This window comes from Falco rusticolus, chromosome 4 (assembly GCF_015220075.1).
Source record: "Falco rusticolus isolate bFalRus1 chromosome 4, bFalRus1.pri, whole genome shotgun sequence".
Lineage (NCBI taxonomy): Eukaryota > Metazoa > Chordata > Aves > Falconiformes > Falconidae > Falco > Falco rusticolus.
This window is the reverse complement of record NC_051190.1, coordinates 33,100,876-33,112,680: the sequence shown is the minus strand read 5'-3', so window position 1 is coordinate 33,112,680 and position 11,805 is coordinate 33,100,876. Positions and strand designations below refer to the sequence as shown.

Here is an 11,805-nt window from a genome sequence, read left to right as displayed (position 1 = left end):
CCCAACGGCCCGGTGCCGGCCCGCCCCCGCTGCAGCATCGGGCGCCTGCGGCCGCCGCTCCACGGGCCGCCCCGCCCCCCCCCTCCCGTCCCGCGGGCCGCGCGCGCCGAGGGGCCGCCGCGCAGGCGCCCGGGTGCAGCGCCCCGCCTCGGCCAGCCCCGCACGCGCGGGCGGCGGGAAGGGCCGGGGCCGCCCAGGGCGCGTGCGCGGCGCGGCCCGGAACAGCGCGGGCGGGGCGGGGGGGAACGACACACGCCGCCGTGACGCCGCCGTGACGCCGCGTTCCCGTGACGTAGCGCCGGCCCCCGGGCTGGGCGGCGCGGCTGGGGGGCGAGGGGCGGGCGCAGGGTCCTGGGCTGGCCGTGACGGGCCGGCGCCGACGGCGCGGCGCGGCCCCGCAGGATGCCGGGGCTGGTGGTGTTCGGCCGGCGCTGGGCCATCGGCAGCGACGACTTCGTGCTCCCGGGGGCCTTCGAGCTCTTCGTCCGGCTGGTGTGGTGAGGCGGGGACGGGGCCGCCTCCCCTCAGGGGCCGCTCGCGCGCGCGGCCGGGGCCCGCCGGCGGGTGACTGGCGGTGGCGGCGCCCCCCTCGCCTGAGGCGCGGTGGGGCCGGGGCGGGCGCGGCGGGGCTGGGGGAGCCCCTGGGCTCCTGCGGCCGAGCGCTCCCGGTGCCTTGGCCGCCGCCGGCACGGAGCCCTCGGCGCCTGGTTGTATCTGTTCGCAGCTCGGCGCTAATGCGGCTTCCTTCCCTCAGGAGTTAATGGGATAATTCCTTTGTCTGGATCAGCCTTTGGAGCTGGGGAGATGAGCAGCAGCGCGCGGGGAGCCTCTTGCTCGGTCTGCGGGCGGCTTTGCTGTGGTGACTGCCGAGTGTTCGTGGGGTCCTTGTGTAACGGCTCCCTTTCTGTTCGCCCCTGTGCTCGGGTGGAAACTGTTCCTCAGGCGATCGCTTTGCAGGATGCACTTTCCCCTTCCAACTGTGACTTTTTATCATCTCACTTTCCTGTAGGTGGATTGGAATTCTTGTGCTTTACGCGGTTCATAAGGGGCAGTTCAACTGTCCTGGGGGAGGATTACTCCACAGCTACTTGCTTGTCCTCCTCATTCTCCTGGCTTCTATAATATGTGCGTTATCTGCTCTTGTATACGTCAGTATGCAAGGTAAATAGTTAATAGTAATATTTTATATTACTGTAGTATGATTGTAATATATACTTTTTTTAATCTGGAGTTGACATTAAAAGAAATGCAAAAAAAATCAAGTGCTTTAATGGTAGTCAAACTTAAGAAACCACCTACCAGCATTAATATATTGGCTTTAATAGTATTATCTCCGTTAGTCAGGAATCTAATATAATAAACGGACACAGTAGCGTAGTGCAGCTAATGGTGATATGTTCATTACCATCAGAGCATCTTGAAAACTTCATCTGCGTTCACCATTAATACGTGACCTCAAACAGAACGCTGCTCAACCTCTCTGACAGGAATTTAGGGGAATTTCTCCAAAATTGATTCCTCATCTGAAGTATCGTTAGCTTTGCCTCGCAAAGGAAGATTTGGTCATGTCATGTGGAAGTTCATCTGCTGCAGTGGGTTGCTTAGAAAAAATACAAATAGGAAAGGGTTCCATGTCAATGTCATAGTGAAACCAGTGCAGTAAGTACTGTTAAATAGAACAGGACCTACAGTTTGAAGTGAATTGAACAGAAGGATGGACCCCAAAGCAACTTCGAGTTATTTGTATAAACGTTTCATTTTGGGTTAAAAAATGCTAGGAAGGCCTTTTGCCCTGGATAGGCGCCTCGTTATCAAAGTAATGCTAGGAGGATGGATTTGAAATATGTGTGTGGTCTCTGGAGTAATAGATGAGACCCCACAATTTCTAATATATTGGTCCTCACAACACACTGTAAATAAAAGAGTATTTAAATCATTTAAGTGGGAAGAGTACGTGAAGAGAAACTATGATAGAGCAGAGATGTGGATGATAATCCTGGCCTTGACTCTATAACCACTGGATTTCCTACAGTTTCCAGAGGAGTGAAAGGAAAATTAGCCAAGTTATGCTATTTGTATCAAAGTTGAGGAGGTGAGAGATGTAACTGTAGATAGCAGGGAGAAAAGACCTTTGTTTACTATAGAAATACAGCTATAAGGCCATTATAACTAAGAAATGGAAGGATTCTGAGGGTGAATTACCAAGAAAATTGATGGTGAGGTGTCTTGGACTGTGGTTATAGTGTGTGGGTTTGGGAGCAATGGTTCTTGCACATCCTTTGCACTGTACTGACATTGGCGTTAGTGATGCCAGTGGTGAACCTGACTGGAGAACTCACACACTGTTTTCTGGTGCTGGGAAAGGGAAAAAAGTTGGTTTTAGGAATCACATTCCATCTGGTTACAGCTGTGTAAGCAACCATGCTGCTGCAGTACAGGTTACAACCTGGGAACGGGAATAAGCCAGGGCTTTTTAAAACAGCTTTGTCACTGGATGTGAACCGCAGCTTTACAATTGGAGAATAGTTTCCAAAGTTGTTTTTGTTCTGCAGTGGTTTAAGCCTTTACAAATTATCCTGCCTACACGTGAACACGTGCACTCCACCATCTCATCACCCTGCACTCAACAAACTGGTTTAAGGAGCTGAGCTGATGAAAAATCACTCCCTTTTTTCTTGCCTAAGAGTGCTAAAAGGATTGAAGTTATTACTAAGCTAACAATACAGAAAATAGTCTGAGTATTATTTGTCCTGGTAATGGTCCTATTTTTGTTCTCCTGAATAAAAATGTGAATTAACTTACTATTTAGTGACTCAGTAAACAGAACTTCATTGCAGCCCAGCAAAGTAGCATCTAAAAATGAAATATTCAGCAAACTAAAAGTTAAATAGAATAATAATAAAAGCAGGCACCAAAAGTTATAAGGAGCTGTAGGTGAGCCAACACTCTGGTATGCCGCTCTGGCTTATGCTGAGCACAGCAGTACTGCCTCAGGTTTACTGCAGAACTGTCTCTGACTAGACAGCAATTTTGGGTATTAGTAGAGTAGATTCTAGGAATCATGACTATAAACCCATTGTTGTTTTTCTTTTCTCAGCTTCAGTGATGGCTTTCCATTACTGTGAAAATATTTCATAGTTTCAGTTAAGTTTTCTGCTTTCTGTAAAGCTCAGAAAGCTCGTATATCTGGGTAGGATCTTATGTACTTAAAATGCATTCACAAACAGTTCTTGTTTTAAATTCTCCCGGCAATTTCAGGAACAATTTCTAATCCAGGCCCAAGAAAATCACTTCCCAAGCTACTTTATACTCGCCTACTTCTCTATTTGCCTGAGTTCATCTGGGCTGTCGTAGGAGCTGTATGGGTGTCAGACAGCAGCGTGCAGTGTGAGAAGACTGTGATAAATGTCATCATTGGGACAGTTATTGCAAGGTAAAGGTGCCTCCCGCCTGGAATCTAAGCTTGATACTGTGAGTGAAATGGAAAGTGCTGCTTGTATGGTTTTTGTATGTCTTTATTGAAGGCTTTTCCAGCAGTTGGAGACTTCAGTATTTCTTACAAATTATTGTGGGTTTTCATATAAGGGTTTTCATTGTGAAAAGAGAAGAAATTTTAGATCTAGACAGCTAGAATGAGTTGATATCCTTTCCTAAACAGGCTTGAGCTACTTGCCTTGAGAGAGCACGTTAGAGTGAAGGAAAGGAGGTGAAGATCACAAAGGGTAAGATGGATAGATGGGAAGTTAGAAAACTGGGTAAATGTGAAGAGGTTAGTAACTAGTTCACTTAACTGATAGTGAGAAATGGAGCCTTCACACCTCTGTGTTGCTGTTTCCAAAGCACAGGGCTGTGACTTTTGAGGTTGGTGCCCTGTATGGAGTGGGCTGACAGCCTTGTTCTTGTGCCTAGTGGGCTGAAAGCCCAATAACAAAACATGCACCCTGAACACGGTAACAGATGGTGTTCATACAGTATTTCATACCTAACTTTGTTTTCTGTCTGTCAAGATCTATAGTTGTGTTTTCTTGCATACTTGTCAGAAGTATCTGGGTTTACAGTCTTTTTATCCCACTTCCTTCTGTTTTGCAGCTGGGTTATCATCGTCTTTACCATCATTGGAGTTGTAATTGTCTTTGATCCGCTTGGGGGGAAGAAGACTTTTTACCTCACCAATGGTGTAAATCGGAACCTGGAAAGCAGTCAGTCAGGGCAGTTGCTGTATAATGTGAAGAACACTGCCACCAGGGTCTGGGAAAAAAGAATCAGGTTACTGTGCTGTTGCATTGTGCAAGACGATGACCATCGAGTGGCTTTTACCAGTATCGCAGAGCTTTTCCGCGCCTACTTTTCAGTAAGATAGAAAGCCTTTTTTGTGTTCTCTTTGAACTGACTCTGAATTTGCAGACGTTGCAACACAAGTGCACCTTTGTTCAGCCAGAGGTTCCTGCTACCTTGTGTGTTGAAATCAGGTTTTGAATATGCAGATTTCAAAAATAAGGTGATTCTCACACAAGGTATACAACACTGATTCTTCCCTTCCTTTAACAAAGGTTTCTTTCCCTTCACAAGCATGAAGGGCTGTGAGAAAACAGTATTCTTTCTCCTTAGGTATCTAGTCAGGAGAACAGGGGTGGGTTTCTTTTCCTCAGTATGTGAAGATCCAGGCTTTTTTTCCCACTGATGATAATGATGATGAGTCATACCCATAGCAAAGAATTGCACTGCTGTCTGACTGTTGAAGAAATGAGCCCCACAGTACGTTAAGGCAGTCTTCCCATTCCGAGCACTTCTGAGCATGTGCCAGACCAGAGTTTGCACATGCAGGAAGTTGCTTTTTGGAAACAGAGAACATTTGCCAAATCAGAGTTTACATAGTGCTGATTTAGCTCAAGTTCATGTCACCTACTGCTTGGGTTACTCGTAGTTCAGTGTGGACTTTGAAAACTGTTCATGATATCAAGACTAGTAGTTCTTGTTTATTGAGCAGTACTGGGTGATGTATAGCTACAGCCTCAGTGGTTTATAGGGTAAAGGTAATAAGTCTTTAAGCTGAGAGAGCTGCCCCAGATGGCTGAATAAAACACTTCAGCCTTCTCCTGTGCAAAATCCTTCTTGGTTGTTCTCAGTATAGAGGACTTAGAAAGTTTTTAACACAGTGATGCAGAACAGTGATCAACAATGTCTGGATCATTATTTGCTATATGGCTGAGCAGGTCCTCTGTCAGGTGTTAAGTGTAAAGTTCATATGTGGAATTGTCATTGGTCTTACTGAAGAAAACATTAAATATCTACAGGAGGGATGGGAGGTTAGATGCTGCTGTGACCTGTTTCTCCAATGCACTTGTCTCAGAGTAAAATGTATTTATATAAACTGAAAAAAAAAAATTCCATGTGTGTTTTCTTATGAGATAGTTTTGTCGTGTTGAGGTGTGGGATGGTTTTAAGTGCTCTTTCATTTCTTTGTACAGGACACTGATCTGGTGCCAAGTGATATAGCAGCTGGTTTGACTCTGCTCCACCAAGAGCAAGATAAAATGGAAAGTTGCCCAAAAGAGCCTGAAGAAGTCCTCTGTCATTCTCCATCATCTCTTGTGGTAAGAAAGGGTTGTTGCAGCCTCTGGTGCTGTTACTCTGGGAGATGGTGCCAAATCAAATTAAAATGCACTTCTTTGTGCGGTGGTTTTCTGGTTTTGGTTTTTTTTCAACAAAATTAAACACTACTATAAAGATTCACAATTTAAATTATTAATAAATGCAGTGAAAACGTCTTGGTGAGTTTGCAGTCAAAACATTTCTCTGCTTTTGCATAAGTAGAACTTACATACGCATGGGGAATTAAGTGCAAAAAAAGGAACTGTTTAGGACATTTGAGTATTATTGAAGAGCTGGGAGAGAAAAGGAACAGAGAGAAAATTAATACTTAGTACTATTAGCATAGAACTGAAAAGCTAGTCTTTTAGTATTGTGGTCTGTTTAAATTATGTCTGCTGCAAATACCCAGACAAGGTAAGAAGCAAAAATAGCATCTTTTAAATGCTTGCAGATCATGGATTACAGTTTGCTAATTGGTTTTTGCTAGTCTTCTGTGGTAAAATGCCTTATAAATTGTTTTACCTTCTTTTGGTCTGTGCTTCATAGATGTATGTAATTCTACTTCAACTGATGCATTTCTGTCAATATCCTTTTGAATCCAGCCAGTATGACAGGGTCATGCTTTAAAAGCCTTTACCAGAGGGATCTGCTAGAGTGTTTAGTCCTTGCTTTGACATTCTTAAGTAATGTATTTGGAGTGAATGTTGTTTTCAGTGCTGAGCTTATCAGTGTGTAAGTATTGGAAGAAACTGATTTAATGAGAGCTTTTCAAGATACTTGAGCTGTGTAGCTATACAAATAAACACAGACTTTTCCTGGAATGAGTGGCTATTTTTAGTTCCTCTTAGACTTTGAGGTTTTCCTTTCAGATAGTGCATATTTCATTATGCCTTGATTTTTACTAGTCTGTGTTCAGGTTTTATTCTGGGGCAGCCTAACACACCTATTTTCTTCTCTCTCTCCTTCGTTTTCTTTCCCCGTGTCCTTTCAGACAGATGATTTGGATATTGAACTGGAGAATGCTGCTCACTATATGCTGTTTGCTGCAGCTGCTTATGGCTGGCCCTACTACATATACACCAACCCATTTACTGCACTCTGTAAGCTCAATGGTGACTGGTAGGTTTGATCAGGAGCTTAAAAACACATAGCTTCCTTTTATTTAACTAGCATCAGCAGAAATAAAGTAGTTTCAATAGCAATATTTTTGTTGCATTAAATTGTATCACTCTTGGAGTACATGGGCTTGACTATGAAGAGTTATTTTGAACAAACTCAGTAGAAGCAAAATTCCAACCTCTTTCCACCCTCAGAAACAGATTAGCTGTTTTTCTTTAAAAAAAATGCGATTGAGATAACTAAAATTATTTAGCAGAATGACAAAGGAAGAATTGGAGTTAAACCAAACATTTTAAAATGAGGCTTTTTAGATTTGCCTTCTGGGCACATATGTATGTATAGAAATAAAAGTATATCAGCAGTTTTCCCTGTCTTAAAGGAATTAGCAAGAGTTACCTGTCTCTCCAGCTTCTATTTTACTCCCTTTGCCTCCTTAACACAAAAAACTGTTTATAGTCAGTGCTGAAGTACACATAATGCCATGTAGGATTACTGTGTATTTAAGTGAGCACTGACATTTTTGACTGTAGCCATGATTTTCTTAATTAGTAACATGAAATACTGATGTAACCTACTGAAATATAAATTACTTGGAAAAAAAATATCACATGATAAAATGGATAAAACATGAGATAAGCCCGCTCTGCAGAATTTGTTTCGAATTTCCTTTTTTGCTTGTTTGTATTTTCTGTCATTGGCCTGTAGTTGTAAGAATTCTTTTCTTACTGCATTGTTTGCTCTGCTGATAGTCCTGTAGCAATGGTGTATTTGCCAGTCCTTGAACTGAAAATGCATGGCATGCTGCTCCAGCAAAACAACCAGGGGTGTGGTTAGAGGTAATACCTTGTACTAGAGTATTGGTACTATTGCAAAAAAAAAAAGCTTTTGATTCCTGGCAGAAGTCCTTAATCCTTCTGCAAATGTAACTGAGTTTGATTCCTTGAAAGGAAACCTAAAAAACTGCAACATGAAGGTTTTTTCTCTCCTGTGTTTGTTAGTTGCGGAAATAGACCAACAGATCCTGATATAACTGGCAGTGATCGTCATAACTTTCACTTTGGATCCATCCTAAAAATAACAGGACTGCAGTACAGAGACTTCATTCATATCAGTTTTCATAACAAGGTAAACAATCTGGACAGGCATTCAGAAAAAAAACTTAGCGATTGATTCAGTGAAAGCAAGGGGTGAAGCTTCTAGTTTGCTTTCAGCATTTATAAAGTGCAAGATGCAAAGCCAAGTGAAAACTGGCCCTGAAACAGTCAGTTCTGATTTCTGATTTTTTTTTTTGGTAAAGGAACAGCCACAAAACCATTGACATAAATCTGTCTCAGTATTGCAAAAAAGGCACTTGTAATGACTTGATAAGGAAATAATTCACCTTCTTTCCATAATGTAATAAAGAGCTCAATAAGAGAGCTTTCAGAAGGTGAGAACAAATGCTTGCTCTTATAAAAAGTTGGTGGCTTTACTGATTACATTTTTCCTCTCCAGATCTATGAGATTCCATTTTTTGTTGCTTTGGATCACAAAAAAGAAGCTATTGTGGTTGCAGTGAGAGGAACCTTGTCTTTTGAGGTATCATCCATCTGATATAAATAATAAGCTTTACAGAAATGAGTGAACTCCTGGAATCTAGAGGAAATTGTGTTATGCTGGCGCATGTTAAAATACCTCACTCGCAGGATGAGTTTTCCAGGCTTAAGTTGTAAGCCCTCGTGTCCTTGGATGGGTAATATTCCCTGTGCCACTGGAAGAGGGTATGGAAGGCAGGTGGTGGTAATTCCTTTTCGCTGTGAGTGGAGGTGTGTTGGTAATGTGTGTGTTTGCAGCTTGGAAATAATAGCTGAGATCAGAATTGTGATTGCTCTGTGTTTGCCTGGGGGTGGTGGTTTATGGTGGGTTGTGTTTTGTTGCTTACACAGTTGGAAGTCAGCTCCTTGATGCCCCCGAGTAGCAGAGGTGAGCCATGAAGCTCTGCAGAGAGGTCTGACAAAAGCTGTCTTGTTTGCAGGACATTCTCACTGATCTGTCAGCAGATTGTGAAGACTTGACACTGGAGGATGTCCTGGAGAATGGTTTTGTGCATAAGGTGTGTGGGTTTGCAGCTGTTGATAGATCATCTCAGCAGTAAGAAAACTATAAACACCTTTACAGAGTTTATATATAAACCCTATATAGGGTATATAGTTTATAAAGGGATCCCGTAGTTAAACAGAAGAGTATTCTCCTTGTGAGACAGATTGCACAAATTATTTCAGTGGCTTGGTTGTTGCATCAAATACTGCCTCTGGAACCACAGGGCAGAATTTGTAATCCTCTTGTCAAGACTTCATGTCCTTATTAAATATTCCAAAAACTTTTTAACCATTACGTACCAGATCACTTGGTTATAACTAGATCTCTGTCAGGAGCATGTTGAAAGAGAAGACCAGCTTTGCAAAAAGGGGGTTGTTCTGTGATGGTGTTGAATTTGAAGTATATATGTGTCACGCTTCAGATTAGATATACCCTTCTAACTTTAAGTGCTGTTTTGTAGGGAATAACTCAAGCTGCAAATTACATCTATCGAAAGCTAATAAATGATGGAATTTTAAACCAGGCTTTCACAATTGCTCCAGTAAGTTACCTTCCAAATAATGTTGTTTGCCAGAAAAATTACACAAAGCTTTTTCTGTGTCCATGTCTCAGTCTTCTCTTTCTGTGTATAGGAATACAAGCTTGTGATAGTTGGTCACAGTTTGGGAGGTGGAACAGCTTCTATATTGGCGATCATGCTCAGGAACTCTTTCCCAACATTAAGATGTTACGCCTTTTCTCCTCCAGGAGGACTGTTAAGGTAAGAGAGCTGTTACTTGGTTCTGTGTCTCAGGTGCAAAAATTGTCAAGGTAGTTGGCAAATACGTTAGATGGTAACTCTGGGCTTGGCGGTATGAGTTCGTTTATACATTCTCCACTGGAATTAGATTTGGTCCTTTAGTTACAGCCAAGTTCTTGGGGGAATGTTACAGAATGAAATATATCTAGGGAATTCTGTCAGATAGTATAATTAGAGTTTAAATGTTTCAGAAATAGAATGCTCACCTGACTAGTCTACCTTGGCCTGTTTAACGTGCACAAACCCATACAGTCAGTGTTGAAGTTACTCTGTAGCAGGTAGGTCTGAAAGCCTGCAGAAGAACTGACTGCAAGTGCTGCAGCTGCTGCCATGTACTTGGATTTTTATTGAACGTGATGATCATCATAAGACTGAAGTGTGCATATCTCTTTAGTGTATCTAAAGTGCCTTTTTTTTTTTTTTAAAGCAAATCACTTGCAGATTATACTAAGTGCTTCATTGTTTCAGTCATTGTTGGAAAGGACCTTGTTGCAAGGTGAGATGGAAATATTTTGGAAATGATTGTCCTTCTGGGGATGTGTTAGATTGCAGAGAATAGGAGGCTTTGCTTTACTTTGTTCTGTGTGTGTTTAAACAGGTTAAGTATGCCCAACATGGAAGATTTAAAGAGGAGAATAGTGAGAATTGTGGCAAACTGCAGCAGACCCAAGGTAACTAGATGCAATTCCTGGTTAAAAGTCAGTGGAATTGTTACCTGAGTTAAGCCCCAACTTTAACAAAGTGACAATTGGTGTGTGTATTTTTGATCTTAGTGATTGGAGTTAAAATTGTGTTTTGGAACAAAAGCATGTGTTTTTAATTTGGCAACATTTGTGTTAGTCTCTTATCCTGTCAAGCTGTCTTGTTGGAAATTAAGATTCAACAAGACCTGGAAGATAACTGTGCACAACATTCAAGACCTGAAATTATCTGTTTGCTATTTTGCTGATAAAGGAAGCTATTAAAATACAAAAGTGGGGAGGCAGAAACAACAAAACAGCCAAAATTGTGAAATATCGGTAAGATTACTTTAATAACCATTTAGTACCAGTAAGTAAACAAATTGGCAGTTTCACTTAAATTTTACCTTGAGAATTCATTTGGAAAACAAGTATTTCTCTTGTTATGCTGTTAATTGCTTATCTCTTTTATACCATTAGTGAGAAACACTTCAGAAAGTGCTGGAACAGTGTGGTGTCAGGCAGGGTGATACTAGTGGTAGAGAGGAGTGGCTTAAACATTCAAAACTGCCATTTCTGAACATCTAAAGTTGAATCTGCCGTACCCACAAGATTTCCACGTAGTCCCAGGATAAGGAGTCACATAGAGGGCCTGGGTGACGTCATAAATGCAGAATAAGATAACAGACAGTTAGAAGTTACAGGTGCAAGAAAACTTACCTTCAGAGCAGAATCCACAGAGTAATTCAACTGGTAAAGATTGTGATGTTTTTCGTAGTGTTACTAGTGGCTTGGGTTAGGTATTGGTGAAGTAGACATTACTGTGGGGAAAACTCAGTAGGGATTTTATCAAAGAAGTTAGGGGAGTGCGTGCATACAGTCATTTTTAATCTTATAATAGTAGTTTCAGGTGGTGTGTGTGCAAGCGCACAGCTAAAGTTACTTGAAGAGATGCCAAACCTCAGTTTGACTGTGTTTCTTTCTGGATTCAGTACCAGATTTTGCTGCATGGATGTTGGTACGAAGTATTTGGAGGAGATCCAGATAACTTCCCAACTGAGCTGGATGGCAGAAGCCAAGATGCCCTCACCCAGCCGCTTCTAGCTGAGGAGAGTTTAATGGTTCATCGGTCACCTTCATACAACACCCTTGAGGATGAATCGCATTTAAATTCACCCCCTCAATATCCTCGTCTGTATCTTCCTGGAAAGATTATCCATATTGTAGAAGAATCCAGCTCAAGGAGGTAAGTAGAATAACAAACACCACTGGCCTGGTTTCCTGAAGTCGGCTTAAAAGCCGCTTCTCACTTGCAAAGTATGTGGTGTTTCCAGCTCTGTGTCTCAGCTGCGTCTCCAATACCCGTCTTTGGTTATTACGCATTAGCCAGCCTTTCAGTTTTTATTCTGTGTCTCCCTGCTGCTTTCTGTTTCACTTCAAGCCCTGTTCCTCTGTGCCTGTGTGCCTTTTTCTGCCCGCTCAGGTGATGATTTTAAATAGCAAGACTGTTCAGTCTGGCTTTGGCATGCTGCAGCT

At 42.4% G+C, this 11,805-nt stretch overlaps 1 protein-coding gene across 2 annotated transcripts in view; it reads left to right on the top strand.

Annotated features, from left to right (window-relative positions):
- The first annotated feature begins 303 nt into the window (after nucleotides 1–303).
- DAGLB (diacylglycerol lipase beta) overlaps nucleotides 304–11,805 on the top strand; it is a 14,134-nt gene continuing 2,632 nt past the window's right edge. The window contains exons 1-14 of one of the 2 annotated variants that reach the window (XM_037382694.1): nucleotides 307–497; nucleotides 1,010–1,161; nucleotides 3,259–3,433; nucleotides 4,090–4,351; nucleotides 5,469–5,594; nucleotides 6,584–6,711; nucleotides 7,710–7,836; nucleotides 8,206–8,289; nucleotides 8,726–8,803; nucleotides 9,251–9,331; nucleotides 9,423–9,550; nucleotides 10,017–10,085; nucleotides 10,188–10,260; nucleotides 11,262–11,515. In XM_037382694.1, the coding sequence (XP_037238591.1) occupies nucleotides 403–497; nucleotides 1,010–1,161; nucleotides 3,259–3,433; nucleotides 4,090–4,351; nucleotides 5,469–5,594; nucleotides 6,584–6,711; nucleotides 7,710–7,836; nucleotides 8,206–8,289; nucleotides 8,726–8,803; nucleotides 9,251–9,331; nucleotides 9,423–9,550; nucleotides 10,017–10,085; nucleotides 10,188–10,260; nucleotides 11,262–11,515 (1,832 nt within the window). In that variant the 5' untranslated portion in view covers nucleotides 307–402. Of the gene's footprint in view, nucleotides 498–1,009; nucleotides 1,162–3,258; nucleotides 3,434–4,089; nucleotides 4,352–5,468; nucleotides 5,595–6,583; nucleotides 6,712–7,709; nucleotides 7,837–8,205; nucleotides 8,290–8,725; nucleotides 8,804–9,250; nucleotides 9,332–9,422; nucleotides 9,551–10,016; nucleotides 10,086–10,187; nucleotides 10,261–11,261; nucleotides 11,516–11,805 lie in introns of both variants that reach the window. The other variant, XM_037382695.1, reaches the window with a different exon arrangement.